This window comes from Alligator sinensis, unplaced genomic scaffold (assembly GCF_000455745.1).
Source record: "Alligator sinensis unplaced genomic scaffold, ASM45574v1 scaffold907_1, whole genome shotgun sequence".
In the NCBI taxonomy this organism is placed as follows: Eukaryota; Metazoa; Chordata; order Crocodylia; family Alligatoridae; genus Alligator; species Alligator sinensis.
This window is the reverse complement of record NW_005841925.1, coordinates 489,869-509,709: the sequence shown is the minus strand read 5'-3', so window position 1 is coordinate 509,709 and position 19,841 is coordinate 489,869. Positions and strand designations below refer to the sequence as shown.

Here is a 19,841-nt window from a genome sequence, read left to right as displayed (position 1 = left end):
GTGGCTGGGGGGGTGGGGATCCCTGCTGCCCCCCACTGGCCCATGCTGCATGGGGGGCTCTGCATGAGCCCCCCTACCCCCCCGTTCCCCCCACGGGTGCTCCGCCTGGGTCAGCTCTGACCCTTTAAGAGAAAAAAAGCTGAGAAAAGCCCCGGGAATCTCCGCTCCTGCAGCAGCCTCTGGGCTTTGGGGGCTTGTGCAGAGCCCCCCATGTGGGGCAGGGCAGTGGGGGGCAGCAGGGATCACCCTCCACCAGCAGGAGCAGTGAGTTCCAGGGTTTTTTCGTGTTTCTTTTTTTTTCTTAAAGGGCTGGAGCTGGCCCACACGGGCACCCATGGGGGGGCTGGGTGAGCGGGGGTGGGGGTTAGGGACTTTTGCAGAGCCCCCCACACAGCATGGTGCACTGGGGGGCAGCAGGGATCGCTCCCTGCCCAGAAGCACCCTGTGATCCGGGGCTTTTATTTAATTTATTTATTTATTTATTTTTTACAAGTGCCGAGAGCTGGGGCAGCCATTGCTGGGCTGGGAGAGGGGCAGGGGATGGGCCTGGCTGATTTGGAGATTTGGCTGAATCGAATCAGGACAGTAGTTCGAATCAAATCAGGACAGTGATTCGAATCACCGAATCAAATCACTGTCCTCTGAATCAGCCAAATCCTAATCCCAAGTGAATGCTAGCCATTTCGCACAGGCCTAAGGGGCAGTTTAAGCCATTTGCCTTTGAGTTTGTGTGAGGCCCTCGAGTCATCCTAGATAAGAAGCGTCATGTGGAAAATGCTCAGGAGGAAAATAATCTCCCTGTAAAATCTGAAATTCTGTTCATAGTTGGGAGAGTTATTAAATAACTAAGTATGAACAATTTCAGCCGATATAATGGCAAAAAAGCAGAGAACTTGGAGCATGTAAATGACATATCTGATTTGAGTGAAAAAATTATCTTTTTTAAAACTATTACAATTTAGTTTAAAGAATATAAATTTGACGAGGGAAAAATAAAAAGGTCATTATGTTTTTCTGTTCTGCCTACGGGCTTCGCTTGGCTTTCCTCCCCCTGTGGCTGATTGGAATGTCAGGTTCCGAATGATGAGTTCAGACTCACCCACTCTTTCTTCCAAGACTTCTTTTTCCTTATTAAATTCTGTCACTGTGGTCTCACATTTATTTATTTAAAATATTAATGTGAGAGTTGGCCCACTGAGATACAGCGGTGCTAGTGATTGTGCACATAGCGGCGATTATAAAATGACAGCGAGATGAGGCACACGCTTTAGGAACAATTAGACCACAGGGATACTCTTGAGCTGGCACATATTGTCATGGTTCCAAGGAGCTCTGACAGACCATGTCTGCTGAGGGTCTGTCCCTGTAGTTTAACAAAAAAATGCCTCGAGTTGCTGCACCTTCTCAAAACGTGAAAGAAACAGGAACTTCAAACGGCACAGACAAAAGGATTAGACATCACAAGTCTGCGCTCTTTCCCCACCAATTCAAAAAACCCAGCAAGATACCAATCCCTAATCTGCTGTAGAATTAAGATAAAAGAAAAGCATCCAGAGGAGAGAGCCACTGGGGACAGGTTGCTAATAGATCATATAAATAAGGTAACATCACCTACATAATCTCGGAGTAATAGGTTCCAGTTTTAACATCATTTTGAGGGCTGTTTACGACACACATCTGAATATCAGAGAATGAACTGGCTTGCCTACCAGTGCTAGTTCTTTAGTCAGTTATTGGCCAAAGCAGCTAGTGAGCAATTGGGAAACCTGGCTGGAACACCAGCGTTCTAGCCTCTACTTTGCTGTTTGCTTAGTAGGCAACTTGGTGTGGTCAGCAACCAATTTAACCTCTTTGAGCCTCTGTTTCTCCACCTGCAGAATGGAGACAAGGCAACTTGACTCAGTCAGGGGAGCATTAAAAGAAGTGTTCGTTTAGGACTAAATAACGACTCCCTCATTCTGGTGATGTGCATTTCCTCTTTGGAGGTAGTCCCATTGACTTCAATGCTACTCTTTGAATGAGGACCTGCTTGCTAACAGGATTGGGACATTCATCACTTGGTCTTTCTACTTTACTGTAAAAATGCAAAGCATTGTGTAAGTACTACACTAGCCTAAAAGCCTCTCAGAAAAGCTGCCTCACGTATAAGTGATATCTGGGATTCAGTATTATTTGGCTGTGTCAGGATCAGGAAAATGCAGATCAGCTTGTGATTATGCATATGTCTACAGTGGTATGCAGAGATCCCTAAGCTAGCTCTGCGCACATGCTAGCTTGGGTCCTGGAAGCAGTATATAGCTACATTAAAATAGCACTCCACCCAAGCTAATTGATCCTGCTTCTTAGCAGAGCTAAATACCCCCCAAGTGTCCGGCCAAGCTGGGTACACTGTTATTATAATACCTGAGCTAGCTCACATGCTGTGCTACACAGGTATACCACCAGATTGGTAAAAGTTGTTTTAGTGCTCAGTAGACCAGGACCTTCAGTAAATTTTCAAATAGCACCTTTATTTGTATAAATAATTTGTTCCTAATGACTAGTATACAAAAGGAGGTAATGAAGAAGACACTGAATTCATGCCCTAGCAAGAACCCATGACTGAGGAGATGAAAAGCTTTGGCCAGATGAAAACAATCTGCAAATACTTCACTTTGGCCCAAGATAGCAGCTGTTCATCTACAGCACTCTATCAAGCCAGTCTGTGCTGCCTAGTCCTGATGCCTCACCTGATCATTTATATTACTACACTATCTGAACAAAAGGCACAATGCTTGGAACATACCAACAACCACATTGTGCTCTGGATCATGCTCCCCAACCCATGGCTTGTGGGCAGTAAGTTGCCTGCAAGACCCTCTGACACTATTAGCAACTAGAGCAAATTAAAAAGATAAAAACCAAGGTTCATAGGGACAGCAGAGTATGGTGTTCCCTGCAGCACCTCGCTTGTTCACTGGTATTGTTGCCCAGGCACCAGTGAAGACTGGGGACTATTCTGGATGAGTGAGCCAAATCCATTGGTAGAGTAAGTTGGCATGGCTCCATTGACTTCAGTCAAACAGTGCTGATTTACATCTACTGAACATCTGTGGAACAAGTGATAACATCATTCAGGAGCTGAAACTGTAACTACATTACTTGATGGGTGGTTGAGAGTATTCTAGCTTTGCCTTTTGCTTGGTAACTGTGACCTGAAGGTATCCTGTTATTTATAATGGCAGTTTATCGTGGGTGAAATTCAGTGCCAGAAATGTCAGGAAGGCAAGTGGTGTTGTGAGCACATAAATGTTGTAGTGCAGGTATGTGCTTTTAACAGAAACCAGACCTTCCATTTGATAAGACAGAAACGTTAGTGTTTCAGCCACCCAGCTAAACTGGTTCTCCATGATCAGCGGAAACAAGTAAAGGCACCATCTGCTGCACTTACCTCAGCAACATGTGCACTTCAGAGCCTAACTGGGATGAGACCACTGTATGGTGCTTGTATTGTTTAGAGGTGCAGTGACGGACAAGTCCCCACCCTGATGAGTCTGCACTCTAAATACGATCAACAGAAGGGAGATGGGGAGATGAGCATAGAAAGAGGTGAGGAGGTTGGCTTGGTAGACTGAGCCAAGTGCTGTACCCAGATCTTCTGCCCTTGGCTCTGCTAGCCACACTGTCCCTTCTGTTGGAGTAGCAGTTCTCAGATGCTTTCCGATTACAGGGCTCACCCGGTAAGGGTCCTCTTATACCCACCCTCATGGTTCCCATCTCAACTGTACCCATCCTGCCTCAAAAAATAATGAAAGGGCAGGGTGATGGAGACAGGAACTGCCTTTACTGTGAAGGTTGTGTCTGTTGGGGGAACAAGTTCATAACTGTGCTGTCAAGGGGCAGGGCTACCCATGCAGCCCTTGACAGCCTGCCAAAACTGGGTAAGCAGCCCTCCGCCCAAAATAATTGCCCATCTCTGTCTTATCTCATCTTACACTAGTTTTCTTTTCATACAGTCTGGTGACTCTCCAGTGCAGCTCTGTCTATTCGATGGAGCTCCTTAGAACTCCAATTTTTTGCAAATCTCCTTTTAAATGTACACGTTTCCTCCCTTTCCTGTCAATCTTAATATCTCTCTTTCTTGGCTTTGAGTTTTCATCTAAACTTTTGGTTGATCTCTCATGACTGTTGCTGTTTGTCCCCTTCCAACTCTCTTTCCAGGTTATGATGGTTCATTCCTCCCTGCCTTTTCCCTTCAGATACTAGTTGTGCTATTTTGCTATGTAATTGTCAGGAGGTCTTGTTGGTGCTGAGCTGTTTGTTAACTTGTTTTAATGAGCTTTGTAGTGTTTTCTTGCTTTTGATATTCTTGTAAAGCCCTACTGTACAAGCAAGAGGTCTCTGCAAAAATAAGAAAGGGGGTGGTGGATGCTTTCAACACTGACACAGTCCTTGTAAAAAACACTACAGTGAAATCAGTTATTATATCAGCTCCAGCCTCTTCTGGATTGACGTCTGTGTCTTCTGAGCTAGAAGCTTTAGTAGTATTTGGACACTGTAGCACCCAATGTACCTTGTAGGTGTAATAGATTTAAAATAAAGCAGAGCAGAGAGAATGTGTGCGTCTGAATCAATATTGTTAACAGATTTACATCTCTCAGCCTGAGTTACCAATAAATTACGCTCCAAGGAGTTTTACTGTATTAAACAAAATCATTGTTAAGGCATCAGTAACATGCTGTAAGTCTTGTAATCCAATAGCCATTCAGACGGGATACCACTGTGAACTCAATCTTGCAGACAGTTGTACCCAGCAGTAACCAGTGCCAGGGAGTAAAATGGCCTTCTGCCCATTTGGAGGAGTGATGAGAAGCTGTGGTCTCAAATGTCAGCAGGATCCAGAAAAAATCCTCTACACTTATTTTTATTAGAGAACAGCACTTTGTAGCCTCAGCCAAGTTCTAGGCCCTGTTGTGCTAGGTGCTTTTTATATATAGGGTAAGAGACAGTCCCTGCCTCAAAGATACTGCAATCTAAATAGATGAGACAGAGGAGGCAGCAAGGGAGGAGGGAAAACTATCCCTGTTTTACCTCCATACCATATGGGGAATCTATTACAGAGCCAGGAGCTGAACCAAGTTCTAATGACCACTGTCTTATCCTCTAATGAGAAATTCTTTCTTAGTTATGTGAGTCTGTGGTTTTGGTCCTTTTATACTCATCATTGCTGTTGGGAGTCCCATTTACCTGTGACTAAAACTTTCTCTTTCCATCTGAAGTTGGTTATAAAATTGCTTCCTGTTCTATTTGGCTAGTGATTTGGCTACAGTCATCCAGTTTCTCTTTCTGACTTCCAGGACAGACTTATTGAGGTCACTCTGGGTACGCATAGTGGGGGCAGGTTGACCTCAAAACACTCCAACCCTTCATCAGTTAACCATAGAGTTATGAAGCTGTAAGCTTCAAGGGTGAAGCTTGTGAGAACAGCAGGCAAGTCTTTCTCCTTAGCAGGAGCTCATTATAAGAGGAGATAAGAAAGGCCATGAAGCTCGCAGCCTTCAGGACAGAGTGCAAACTATAACAGCAAAGCAATGGAATGCAAGGGGAAGAAAAGCCAGTAGGAGAAGAGGGAGATGAAAGGGCAGAACATAAAACTTTTAAGTTTGGCCCAGTTCCTATGGGAAGGAATAAGGAATATGTGAATAAGGAAGGAAAATGAAGCTTTGAGTTAATCATGATATGACTTATTACTTTGGCATTCTTTGGTGACCAACACACATGTAGGTAGTGACAGCTGTGGTCCATGAGCAGAACTGTAGGCCTGAGGATTGTGATGAGATATATTACATTGTTTGATTTTTATGGGCCGTGTCCACTTGAGCATGGACGTTTGGTTCCCTGGGGACAACTAGCGGTTGCCCTTTGGCATGTGGCTGGTTATCCCAGGGTGGGGTAGGGGAGGCTGGAGCTAGCACTGGGCTGGGCCCAGCAGCCTTACCTGGGGTCCTGGGGGCCTCTTGGGGCTGCAGCAGCAGCGATCCTGCCACTCAGAGCCTGGACGGCAGCTTGTGTGGCTCCGACTGGCCAGGCTCCAGTTTTGAGTGGCATGTGCTGCCCCGCGTGTGTTGCTCTGCCTTTTGCATGGGTTTTTTTTTAACCCCTGGGCATCCAGGGGTCAACCCCCCCCCTCCCCCGCCCTGCTCCTTTGCAGCACAAAGAACAGCTGAATGTGCGGTATGTGGCACTGCAGATGTGGCTGCAGTACCACGTGCTGCACGGCTGCACTCGTTTGGACGTGACCATGGAGTGTGGAATGCATCTTTTCAATTTACTAAGGCAAGATTTAGAAACAGTGCAGCAATTGCCTTATGTATGTTACTCTTACCAGACAGAAAGTGGTGTAATGCTGAATGTAGATCTTTTAAAAGTTTATGTTGCTACAGGTTAAAAGCTTCTGCCCCCCAGCCCCTCCCTTTCCCTGTCCCCCCGTTTCCCTCCATGTCTCCCAACCTGTTGGCATTTCTTGTTAAGGACAAAGACATCAATAGTAGCTATATTGGGTTAGCTTTCTCGGAGATTGGATTGATAACTCTCTTCATTAAATGCAAAAATATAATTATGTTCCAAATGTATTATCTATTTTGCAGTCTGATGAAAGAAATCTGTTTAAAACATCTCAATTTTTTTCAGGTAAACCACTAGAAAATAATTCTCTCTTGTCTTTATAAATCTGAACCTCTGGTATAATTTTAACGGTTGTGTGAACAGAAATACAGGCTTAATAACATCATGACCCTGGTTATACCTTACAGTGCCACCTGTATTTATAATACAAATAAGTCTCAGGATTGAGAGTATTGCTGGCGTGTTTTCCACAACTATGGTTTACATAGTTCTCATGGAAGAACAGACATTTTGAATAGAATACTGAAATCATAAAGCCTTTAATAGGGGTTTTAAATATAATCCTTGGAGTTACAGACACGAATGAACAAATACCCTTCTACACAGTTCATGTTCCAGTGCTGTTTTTATTACTTACCAAGCACCATGACTAGTATGGAACCCTATACAATACATGACATCCAGTTGCTGAATGGCGTATGACATGTAGATATCAGTGCACCTGTTAGGCTATCTACCTCTCCGGTGAGCTCAGGATTATATATTGTTTTTACTGAGTTGAATTTTAAGGCCAAATTTTGACACATGCTCTGCAATGGTGTAAGGGACAGGCAGAATCTCTCTCTTCATTCTTGTAGGTATTACCCCAACTGTGCTCTAAATGCAGAGGAGCAAGTAGTTTGTGGAATGACTGGAACCTTTTTCCAAGCCCACAGCATACCAGCTAGTAGAGCTTGTCCATTGTGGAGGTAGCTAGCAACATACTGGAAAGATAAGCCAACAATATATCATCAATAGCCTTGGGGAGAAGGGAATGAGAATGTGACAGTCCCATAGATCCTTTCTTGCTATGCTTCTGAAGCCCCAATGAACAATCTAGCGTTGTGATTCCCACAACCTCCTGTGAGAGACTAAACTGGGAGCCAGCTGCATAGCCCAGGGAAGCCAATTTAAAGATGTCCTTTGATTTTGTTTGGCTATGGACAGGTCCCATTGGGCAGCTTATTGTTATATTTGCTTTTCATTTTTATTCCAATCCATTACTTCTAGCCATGCCCTTCTGTACTACCCTAATTAATTCCCCTGCAATTTTGGTTTTCTCCACTGTCCAAATATTTGCAGATAATTATCATATTCCTTCCTCTGGGCATTGTTGCTTAGATAAGGTTAGACATATTTTTCTGTTTGTTTTAATTCTTTGTTGTAAGTCACTCCACATTTCTCTCCTGCTGAGATGCCCTGAAATCAGCACTGTATTCCAGCAACAGTCTTCCTGGAGCTGTGGAAGGAGATGCCATCTCCTGCGTGCTCAGTGATTTGATATGTTTGCCTGTGGAGTGCAAGCAAATGTTCTTCCATTTTAATCAGTGAATAACCAATATCTGACTTTAACAATCTTTGACTACCCACTATAGATCAATTTAATTAGCTCCACCACCCCTTTTATTGCAGTTGTATTGCTTATGTCCTCAGTGATTTAAAAGGAAAATGTCTGGGGGAGAGGGGACATCTACTTTGTTGCAATTTCTGAATTATCTTAATGATGCAGTAGAATGCAAAATGCCAGGCACCTGAAACCAATGACATTAATGGGTGAGTATTTTGCACATCTGTAGTGCCTTCCATACAGCATAGCATCAACCAAAGAGTTAAGCCCTCTTGATATAAGTAAAACCATTACAGATGAGAAAGCTGAAGCTCAGGGAGGTAAAGGGCCATGCTCAATGTTGCACTAAGAAAGGTGCTAAATCAGGAATCAAACCCAGATCTTGCCCTCCATCCTTTTACAGCTATGAAGAGAATGAAAACATTGTAACGATGTTGGATTTCACAGCTCATAGTATGTGACTGGGGAAATGGAGCTGTAGCCCCATTCTTTCATCAGAAGAAAAAGGAGAATCACACTTAAAATAACAGAATTATAGAGAATAGAATTAGAAAGTAGAGAACAGAATTAGAAAGGATCTTGAGAAGATGTTTAGTCCCAAGGCAGGATCAACTGTACACAATCAGTTCCTGTCTGAGGTTTGTCTAACCTGTTCTTAACCCCCAAGGATGGAAATTCCATGAGTAATCTTGTTAACCTCTTCCAGTGCTTAACTATCCTCAGCCAGATTTTTTTCCTAATGACTGACTCCCTTCCTGCAATTTCATAGTTTCATAGTTGGTAGGGTCGGAAGGGACCTGAGCAGATCATCAAGTCCAACCCCCTGCCATGGCAGGAAAAAGTACTGGGGTCAAACAACCCCAGCGAGGTATTCATCTAGCCTCCTCTTAAAGGCCCCCAGGGTAGGAGCCAGCACCACTTTGCTTGGAAGTTGGTTCCAGATCCTAGCTGCCCTTACAGTGAAGTAGTGCCTCCTGATGTCTAGTCTGAATCTGCCCTCTTCCAGCTTGTGACTGTTATTTCTCTTCACTCCTGAAAGTGCTTGGGGGAACAGGGACTCCCCCAGTGCCTGCTGGTCCCCTCTGACTAGTTTTTAAATGGCCACCAGGTCCTTCACTCAGCCTTCTCTTGTGGAGGCTGAACAGGTTCAGGTTCCTTAGCCTCTCCTCGTAGGGCCTGCCTTGCTGCCCCCGATCATGCGAGTGGCCCTCCTCTGGACCTGCTCCAAGTTGCCCACATCCCTCCTGAAGTGCAGCAACCAGAACTGGACCCAATTTGAACCCATTTCTTTTTGGGTGAATTCTACAGCGAATATGGAGAAACGTTTGATACCTTCTGCTTTGCTACAAATTTTACGTAGCTGAAGACTGAGATCATGTCTTCCTTGAGTCTTGTCTTCTCTAAGCTAGACAAACCCAGTTATTTCAGTTTTTCCTTCCAAGTCATCTTTTTTCAAGATCTCTGGTCATTTTTGTTGATCTTCTTTGGATCTTCACTGGTTGGTCCATATGTTTCTTGAAATGTGGTGCCCAAAGCTAGACGTAGTACTTCATCTGAGGCCCTTTCAGTGCTGAGTAGAGTAGAAGGATGACTGTCTCTTTCATATGATACTTCTATATCCCACTCTGATGACTGTTCTTTTCATAATAATGTTGCATTATTAACTCACATTCAGTTTGTGTTTTACTATAAGCTTCAGATAATATTCTATAGAACAATTGCCTGGTTGTTGTTTGTCTTGTAATTGAGCAATTGCGTATTCCTAAATGTACATTATATGTAGTATATGTACCTAAATGTAGTATTATATTTGTCCTTAGTGTATTTCATTCTATTTATTTCAAGCCATTACTGCAGTTTTGCAAGATATTTTTAACTGAAGTTCTGTCCTCCAGAGTGTTTGCAGCATCTCTCAGCTTGTAACATATATGCATAATGTAAATTTAATAAGCCCATTTATTCCTGGAAGTAGTAATGATTCCTGATAGCTATATGTGGAGTGTTGGCTCTTCATAACCAGCTTACGATATATTAAGGTACAAGGGAGCTGGAATCATACCTGTGGTGAGGTAGTCACCATCCAGTGGCAGCCTGCCTTGGCTAGGGAAGTCACCATTAGTTACTTCACACAGCTTCTTTCAAGGTCTGGGTGATAAGGTCTTCTATAAGAGAAGCATTCAGCAGAAATAGTGATCCACTGTGATCCACTTTCTATTGCTTCAGAATCTCCATTCTCCTGATTCATCCACAAGGAAAGGACATAAAAGGATTGTACAGTCTACATCCCATCCCTGCTGCCTGGAATGAGGTGGAGTGCCATAAAGTTCACACTGCAGCTAGTAGGCCCAGGAAACAAAGGATAGTTGAAACAACTGCAACTGTAGGAGGCAATTGAATTGGCCAGTACATAATTATCAGATGTACAAGAGCTGGAAGTCGGCTAATATTTTTTTAATCTTCCTTCAAAGAGTGTCATAGGATCTTAGAACAATAGAAAACTAAGGTTGGAAAGAACCTCAGGAGGTCATCTAGTCCAGCCCCCTGTCCAAGGCAGGACCATCCCCAACTAGATCATCCCAGCCAGGGTTTTGTCTAACTGGGTCTTAAAAACCTCCAAAAATAGAGAGTCCACAGCTTCTCTGGGTAACCTGTTCCAGTGTTGTACTACCCTCCTAGTGAGAAAATTCTTCCTAATATCTAGCCTAACCTTCCCTTGAGACCATTGCTCCTTGTTCTGTCATCTGCTACCACTAAGAACAGTCTAGCTCCATCTTCTGCTGAACACCCCTTCAAGTAGTTAAAGGCTGCTATTAAATCCCATATCAGTCTTCTCTTCTCTAAACTAAATAAGCCCAGTTCCCTCTCCTCATAAGTCAAAGGTCCTAGCCCCCAAACCATTTTCATTGCCCCCCACTGGATTCTCTCCAGTTTGTCCACATCCTTTCCGTAGTGGGGGGCCTAAAACTGACCGCAGTATTCCAGATGTGGCCTCACCAGTGCTAAAAAGAGGGGAATAATCACTTCCCTTGACCTGTTAGCAACACTCCTACCAATGCAACCCAGTATGCCTTCTTGGGAACAAGGGCACACTGATCACTCCTATTCAGCTTATTGTCCACTGTAACCCCCACATCCTTTTCTGCAGAGCTGCTGCCCAGTCAGTCAGACCCCAGCCTTTAGTGGTACATGGGAGTGTTCTGTTCTAAGTGGAGGGCTTTGCGGTTGTCCTTGTTGAACCTCATGAGATTTCTTTTGGCCCAGTCCTCCAATTTGTCTAGGTCACTCTAAATCCTAGCCCTGCTCTCCAGCTTATCTACTGCTCCTCCCAGCTTGGTGACATCTTCAAACTTGCCGAGGGTGCACTCTGTGCCATCTTCCAGGTTGTTGTTGATGATTCCAGGTTGTCATTTATTAAGAAAATATAAGCAATCAGGGCCTTTCATCTGTATTTTAACCACAAGGTAACCAGCACCTCCAGCTTCCAAGTGACAGGGTCTGCAGAAGCCCTTTTTTCCATCTGCCTTTGTTGCAGCGATTGCCTGTTGTTTTAGATAAGGACATTGTCAAAGTTATCCGAGCCTTTGTGTCTTCCCAACTTAGCTTCTCTAACATCGTCTATGTAGGACTGTCTTAGGAGGTTAATCAAAAGCTGCTCCTGGCATGCTTACTTAGCAGCATTGGCCAGATGTGTACTCCAAAGACTTTATTGGCTCCTGATTGACACAGAGTGTCTTATGGTCTGAGATGTGGTAACTAGCAGCTTGAGGATCTGCCTTTTCCATCCATTCTCTCTTCTCTACTCAGAGCTAACCAAGTGTGTGTCTAATATCCTGTAGGCCATTTTGTCTTCCCATTTAATTCCTTCTCTTCCCAAATATTGTAATGATGTTCCCTACCAGAACTTCCCTAAAAAAGTCCTCCATCCCAGGGACACTCAGTACTGACTGGCTTAGGGGCTACATGATTTGTTAGGATTAACCAGAGTCACAACAGCATATACAACCTTAGGTGAATTGTGGCAAGCACACTTCAGTTCAGAAGAAGATGCTATGCAGTATGAGAGCTGCAGGCAATGAACTGAAAAGTTAAAGTGTTTATAGCCTAAGTATTGCCGTTTGAAACAATCCATTGTAAAGTATGACAGATAATGATTGGATTATCTCTGTCACTGTCGATATTTGGTTTGTGAGTCAGGCCTACTTGTATGAGACGACCCAACATATTATAAGACCAAACACCTGGTTGTTCTTCTTAGTTTTTCTCTTAGATTAAAGATGCCCAGTTCTGCATCCAGTTCTGGGTGCTACACTTCAACAAGGACATGGTAGAACTTGAGAGAGTCCAAGAACATGGTAGAACTTGAGAAGAACCACCTGTATGATCAGAGACTTGCATGGCAAACTGTATGAGGAAAGGCTGAGGGACCTGGGACTCTTCAGCCTAAAAAAGAAAAGGCTGAGAGGGGACTTGGTAGCAGCTTACTGCCACTTCATGGGAATACGTCAGGGGCTCGGTGAACAACTGTTCATCAGAGCACCCTTGGGTGGAACTAGGAGTAATGTCTGCAAAGTCCTGGAAGACCATTTCAGGCTTAACACTAGGAAAAACTTCACAATTAGGGTGTCCAGACTGTGGAATAGGCTCTTCCACAGGTGGAAGAGCCTATTCCATCCAGAGGTGGTGGAATCTCAATCACCTACCCTGGAAATCTTCAAGAGGAGACTGGATGGTCACCTTGCTGTGGTCACCTGATCCCAGTTGTCTTTCCTGCCTGGTGCAGGGGGGGCTGGACAAGATGATCTTGTGAGGTCCCTTCCAGCCCTTACAATCTATGAATCTATGCCATTTAAACTAGCTTTACAGTCAGTGAAGTGATGGGGCTATGGACTGTCAAGGTATTCTTCATGTTCTCTTTCATGTAAACCTTGCTTCATGTATAGAGGTCAAAAGGATGATGGTCAAGGTTACTAAGTAATTTAGGGTCTTTCAGCAGTGTGTGAGATACTTAATGGAACCTGATTTTTAGAAACCACGTGGTCTGCACATTTCTAACCACAACCTTGACTCCATGGGGAACAGGCACAAGTGAAGTGGAATCTTAAAACATGGCTTTTTAAAAATGTCCATAAAATGTCCTTCTCTCATGAAAAACATGACTACTCCAGGCCGGCAAGAAGCATGGGCTGGGTTAAGGTGGTTTGCCCACTTGTAGCCGTGCATTTCCATACCTGATAATTTTTGTTTTGGTTATTTTAAAGTATAACTTGTCCTAGCGTCTGTTGCATGTGCATTGAGAGAACTAGGTCTTCAAGACTGCGTCCTGATAAGCAGTTGATACTTAAAATTTTAGCTCCCCATTTAATGCCTTTTTTGGCATGGGAATCAACAATTGGAAAAACTAATTGGACTATGAAATAAGAGAGGATTCCATTAACAGGTGAAAGATTTCTAAGTAGCTTAATATTCTCATTATTCATTTACTATATAATCTGTTATGGGTCCCAACAGTGGGTATGCAGTACTTTGAAAACTGTGCTGCTAATGTATATAAGGGTTTTATTTCACATGTTCATGGCAAGTTTTATTGCCTTGCCTGCATTTTATGAGATGCCATTAGAAGAAATACTTCACAACATTTATTGCTTAGTATTAAACCAAAAGGTTTTACTGCAGATACTATGTGAGATCTGCTTTTGACTCAGTCCTTATTTCACTTATTAGATGTGTAAGGAATTTGTTGACTACATCAAAGAGCCGATTTTGCTTTGAAAAGACAGTTTAATCCATTAGTGTATAGCAGCCAATTGAATCTGCCAGTGACTTATCCAGAGGTATTTTTACATAGTTGGTCTGCAAATCCCATGAGCCTGTGCGACTCAGACTTCACTTGCTTGACTTGGCTTATGTGACCAGAAGCTTTCTCAGCATATTTGAGCTACATACAAGTCAAGAAGTGCCCTGTTTTTCATTATCAGAAACAGATATTTACAGTTTATCAAAGTTGTGGTTAGAAATGTGTCCTGAGGGGTTTGTAATGAAAATAGAAGTAGTTAATCCCATTTGACAACTCTTTCATGACCTCTGAAAAAAGTTGGTTGGTCTCGTTCCAGTTTTGCAGTGGACAGGTATGTGCTTTGCAATTACCACTGATGCCTGCCTCAGTTGGTAGCACCACCAGAGAGTGCAGAGACTGAATGCGGATGGAAAAAAACAGTTGCTGTCACCTCTAGAGATGACCATCCTGGGGTAGATGGTCGGCAGGTTGGCAAGGCAGAGTGAAAAATCTTACACTGCTGCTTCTAAGCCTTTTATGTGGATCATTCCAGGGTCTTATTCCTATTTACATTGGAGCTCATTATATGGCAATAGCAGAGTAAAAGGATCTGTGTGTCAATGAGAATCAGGTCCATCTGTCGACTGGACTCTAAAACCAGCAACTTTCAACAGCATTGGGGTGTGTGTGTATGTGTGTGAGAGTGAGCTTAACAATCCTTGGAAATTCCAAGAAATAGTTTTTCCAATATTAATATTCTTGTATAGGGGCACTTATTCTGGAATTAGTATGTCCACATAGGGTTTCTACCAGGGGTGGGCAAAATATGGCCTGCAGGTCACATCCAGCCTGTGGAGGTCCTTTGGTCCCGCCTGGCCTCTGGCCTATGGCATATCCTGCTGCTCCCTGGGCATGCAGTGGAACTGGGGTGTCTCTGCAGCTGGGCTGCCTTTCTAGGTGACCCAGGAGGCAGCAGCTCCTTCCGGCTGCTGCCGCTGCCTGGCCCTTCTTGCTGCAGCTGCCCAGAGCCTGCACCCAGGCTGCCCTGCGGCTCCTCTCCAGTGCCATTGTTGCCCTGCTGGGCAGTCTGGAGGCAGCAGCAACAGTGATGTCAGTGGAGAGGAGTGGCAAGGCAGCCTGGGTGCAGGCGGCTACAGCAAGAAGGGGCTGGCAGTGGTGAGGAGTAGGGGCACTTTTCCCCTGAGCCCAGCAGCTGCTGCCACTGCCCAGCATAGCTGGGAGGTCCGGAGCAGATGCAGGGCAGGCTGGGTTCAGGGTTGTACATGCGGGTTTCAGCTGGTGTGCTCCACCGGGCTGAGACTGGAGTGGGCACAGGGCAGGCCAGGGTCAGGGCTGTGCACATGAGTCCCCACCAGTACCACAGGGTTGGGGCCAGTGCTGGTGGCAGCCAGAAGGAGCCACCACCGCCACCTGGGCTGCCTAGAAAGGCAGGGGAGGGCGGGCTGGGTCTGTGTGCTGTTGGTGGTGGCATGTGGGCTCCAGGCTGTTGGGGGGGAGGGGGCGGGGTCCTGACCAGCTCCCCAGAACTGCTTATGTGGCCCATGGGCCCAAATAATTACCCGCCCCTGGCTTATCCTGAAATAACTATTCAATTACATTTCCCAGCCAAGACAAGCTTTTATAACTCATATACCAAAATTAAAACCATTTTCTTCAAATAAATGTCTTGTCTCAGGTGGTCCCTTGGTACCGTGGTGTTTGCAGCAGTGGGGAGGGGATTATCTCCTTTTTGTTTTGTAATAATTATGCCAACAACTTTCTTTCCTGGAGTTAATTGAAGCTATGAATAGCAGGCCTGAATCAATTAATACTACAGTCAGTTTAGGCCAGAGTCTGTCCAACTTGATTCTGCTTTCCCTGGTTTAGCTGCTCTAGGTTTTCTTTGTTTTTAATCTTACCTGCTTTTTCTCCTAGTTGCCTTCATGGCCAGACTTTGAACTTGCACAACTTTAGCACTGTTGAGGGAAAGATGAAGAGCCAAACTGGGAGTTATTCGGTTGTGATCCTGGATGGGAAAATCACTCCCCATCTATATGTTTTTAAATCAACCCTTGATTACAGAGCTGTTGCTTTCCTTGCCCAGGACAAGGCTTTGGCTTTACTCATACTTAGTGCCACAGTTATTATTTAATTTGCTGGTCACCTACGTTGGTCTGGTAATAAAATTATTGACTGGTCCAAAGGGGTTGCTGTGTGTGTGTCTGTGCGCATGAATGCACACTTACCGTTTTTCCTAAGTGGTTGAAGTGCATGACATTACTATTCCTTTTTGGTTTTTTACCTCTTTTAAGATCACAGCATTCAGAGGGCTGAGGATGACATGCGGCACTTGGGATGTTTGTCAGCAGCAGCAGTCTGACCCTGAAGCAGTCCCACCAAAAGAGACTGCAGAGGGAGCTGATTTCTGCTGGGGAGAGGTGCAACTGGCCTGAACTTCACTTTGGGCTGTGGTGGTACATACTATAGTGGCCAGAGGTTTGATGCTACGGGGGGAGATGTCACCTTTTTTTGCCACTATCATGCATCTCAAGCAGCCAAAAAGCTGCCATCTTTCAACAGCAATAAAAGACACTTCCCCCAGCAGCAATGAACCACTGGCCGTGCACTACTGCTGGTTTTCTGCCCTTCCTGCTGCCAGAGCTACTTCAGAGAAGGTACAGGGTGTTGGAAGAGGAGGGGACAGAGGCTGGGAGTGTGAGGGGACCCCCTTAGCTCTGTTCTGGCATCCCCTTTAGGCAGTACCTGGGGCTTGTTCCCTACTCGCCCATCTGTGGTTATACTACTGGCTGGGGCTTGGCCATCCAAGGCTTTAAGATCCAATGTTTGAATTGTGGGGCAGTGCATGAAGTGCTTGACTTAATTCTGTTGGATGTAGCAAAGCAGCATGAACTGTGTAATCCATGACATGGGTGGGATACCCTCTGGCCTCCTCCAAACTCTCAACATATGTTCTGTCTCTAGAATGTCATCACTCCTCCCTTCCAGACTTCCTACTTGCTTGGCTGCAAACATTGTTAATGGTCAAAAAATTAGTGAGTCCTTTAAAGATCTAGCTCTGACCCCTGAGTGTTGACTACAAAAATATTTTTCTTCTGCTTGCTCCAAATTATGAAGCCTTAACTTTCAGAGAACTTCTCCTCATGCCCTATTATGTGACCAGAAAAGGAGGAGAGCCTGATCAGACTTTTTTTCTTGCCAATTAAATCCACCTTGAGGCTTCTACTGTGCAATGCTAATTCATCTGCAGTTTCCATCTTGCTATGTTTCTCGCATGTAATGACTAGATAGTCTGGCAAACAAAAATGCATATTACTGTTTCACAAAATAACATAGTACTTATCTGTCCCTTATTTAATCGCAGTCATGTTGTGGGAGTTAATAACTGGGGAGGTAGCTTTACTGAGCACCATGCAGTTTTTCCTTTTTGTTTTGGGGTAATACCTAGGAATGCTGTCAGAAACCAGGAACCCGTTATAGGAGCAATACTGATAGAGAACAAATAGACTTTTCCTACCTCAAAGAGTTTTATAGTCTAAATACGTTTTCCTCAGAGGTGACTGTCGTATCAGAGAAACAGAAATAGGTGCAGGTGGCATAATCTTGTGAAGATGATTTAAAATGAAGTTAGAATAAGCCATCAGAACAATGAAAGAACTTGGGCTTTCTTTCAGCAGGGACTGAGTGTAAAACAGGCACACACAGACAGTGCTGTCTACAGCTAGAGCGTGGGCCTGGGCTCCTGGGAAGCTGGGAGGGCATTACCACTTATGCTATTGTGTTTGGAGTCGTGAAGCTCCAGCTGAAATGAGATCTCTTAAGAATGAGGGGGACTGGAAAAGTGGTGGTTGAGATGGTGACATCTCTTTCACAATCTTTAAACCAGAATTGTCAAATGTATTTGGCCCCATTGGCCTCATCCAAACCGCAAGGCCTCTTGCGGACTGGATGACCCATGTCCAGATTCAGCTTCTCACCAGCAGTGAAGGAACTAATGTAGTCACCTCCACTTAATACCCCTCGAGTGGTAGGAGAGAGAAGGCTCCGAACCATATCTAAAGATATGTCCACAGTCTAGTGCAGGGGCCAGCAACCTTTTACAAACCATGGGCTGGAACAACCTGCCTCTGACCCAGCTTGGGCCAGGTAGGTCAGCACAAGGGCTTCTCCCTGTGCCCCTGCTCCCCAGCTGTGGCACAGGTGCAACTTCCAGCCAGTGGGAAGCTGAGCTGGGACCAGGTATCTGCAAACTCCAACTGCACTGCTGCCGCTTCTTCCCTCTCCCTCCACTGGCTATGTCACAGCAGTGCAAGTGGCAGCAGTGCAAACACAGCTTCCAGCTGCTTAGCCCTGGTGTAACTTCCCATCATCTGGAAGCTGCACCTGTACTGCAGCCAGGAAGCAGGGAGCCGGGGGAAGCAGCAGCTTCATAGGTGCAGCTCCCTAGATGCCTGGCTTTAGCACAGCGTTGACAAAGCCCCCTGCTGCTGACATGCTGAAACCACTCAGCCCATGTCAGACCAGAATTGGGAGGGTAGAGAGAAGCAGCAGTGGTGCAGGCACAGCTGGAAAGTGCCTAGCCTTAGCGCAGCCCCTTGATGCCCAGCCCCAGTGTGGGCATGGGCATGGACACATGCATGGCTGGGCCCAGTGGCCCCATGGGCTGGATCTGGCCTGTGGGCCATATGTTGCTGATCCCTGCTGTAGCATTAACTCCTTCGCTACTGGCAGCTGTAGCGAAAAGCCCCACAGACCAGATGGTCCACCTCGGCAGGCCAGATCCAGCTTGTGGGCTGTATGGCTGACACCCTTGCTTGAAATAAATACAGCCTTGTTCTCTTCTGCTGTTCAGTGTGTCTTGTTAATTATTCCTTTGATGCAGGGCTGCCGCCAAAGGTCTTTCTCTCAGTTTAATGGAGCGTCTAATTCAGAAATATGGCGAGAGCATCGTGAGGATGCTGACTGTGCAATATCGGATGCATCAAGCCATAATGCAGTGGGCTTCCACAGAAATGTATGGTGGCCGACTCACAGCTCACCCTTCTGTGGCTCATCATTTGCTGAAGTAAGTGACCTGCCTTATTCTCTTCCTCCCCTTTAACAAAGTTGCGGTATAAAAGGGACTTTGTCAGTTCATGTTTATGCCAGCTTGCAATTTTTACTCTGTTTGCAGTAGACTCTTGTTTTAACCATTCAATTTTGTCTTGATTTCATTTTGCAAACATTGATTTTGTTTTCTCTCATGCTGCTTATGGAATGGAAGCCCATAGGACTGTGTTATGTTTGCTGCTTTGTTTGCAAAGGGGAGGTGTGGGGGGAGAGAAGTTCTCCTGCAACTAGTTATAATCTGGGAAGGCCTGGTGCACAGCCACCTGAAACAAAACTCCTGCTCAGACCAGAGAGCACTGAACATTTACCAGCTCACACCACCTATTGAGACAGATCTATAAATGGATTTTCAAAAAGGGGATTTTTGTTTTAAGCTTGCCTGTCAAGTCTTTCAGAGTCTTCATTTTGGGGCTGATCCTGCTTCCCAGACTTGAGGGAGGTTTTTATGATTGATTTTAGTGAAGAGGCAAGATCGCTCCCTTAGTGAATTATTACGTTTGCTTTACAGCACATTAGGCTCCAGTAGAGAATGGGGCTTCACTGTGCAAGACAGTATACATACAATACAAGCACTTTTTGTCCTGTGTTTGTAGAGTGCCCAGTGCTGGGCCCAGATCCTGTCTACATTCCTGGTCCCGAATAGAGACTTGTAAGTACTCCCTTTATATTAAACAACAAATAATAATAGTATGCAGTCTCTATCTGAAGAGCTACCAATTTAAACAGACAAAACAAAGGGTTGGGAAAAGGAAGTATTATTGTTCCTTTCAGAGGGGAAGCACAGAAGCAGAGAACAATTTAATAACTGAGGTCCCATAGGAATTCTGTAGCACAGAGCAGGGAATTTAACAGAGATCTCCTAAACACCAATCCAGTACTTTAACCACGGTCTCTGCATTAATGCAGTAAGGATGTCACTTCAAAGATTGACTATTTTCCCAATACTTAATC

The 19,841-nt window shown here is 44.8% G+C and overlaps 1 protein-coding gene across 2 annotated transcripts in view; it reads left to right on the top strand.

Annotated features, from left to right (window-relative positions):
• The window catches only part of IGHMBP2 (immunoglobulin mu binding protein 2), a 92,124-nt gene that overhangs the window by 31,164 nt on the left and 41,119 nt on the right, over positions 1 to 19,841 (top strand). For both annotated transcript variants that reach the window (XM_025198572.1, XM_014517744.2), the window contains one exon: positions 18,664 to 18,846. In XM_025198572.1, the coding sequence (XP_025054357.1) occupies positions 18,664 to 18,846 (183 nt within the window). The remainder of the gene's footprint in view (positions 1 to 18,663; positions 18,847 to 19,841) is intronic.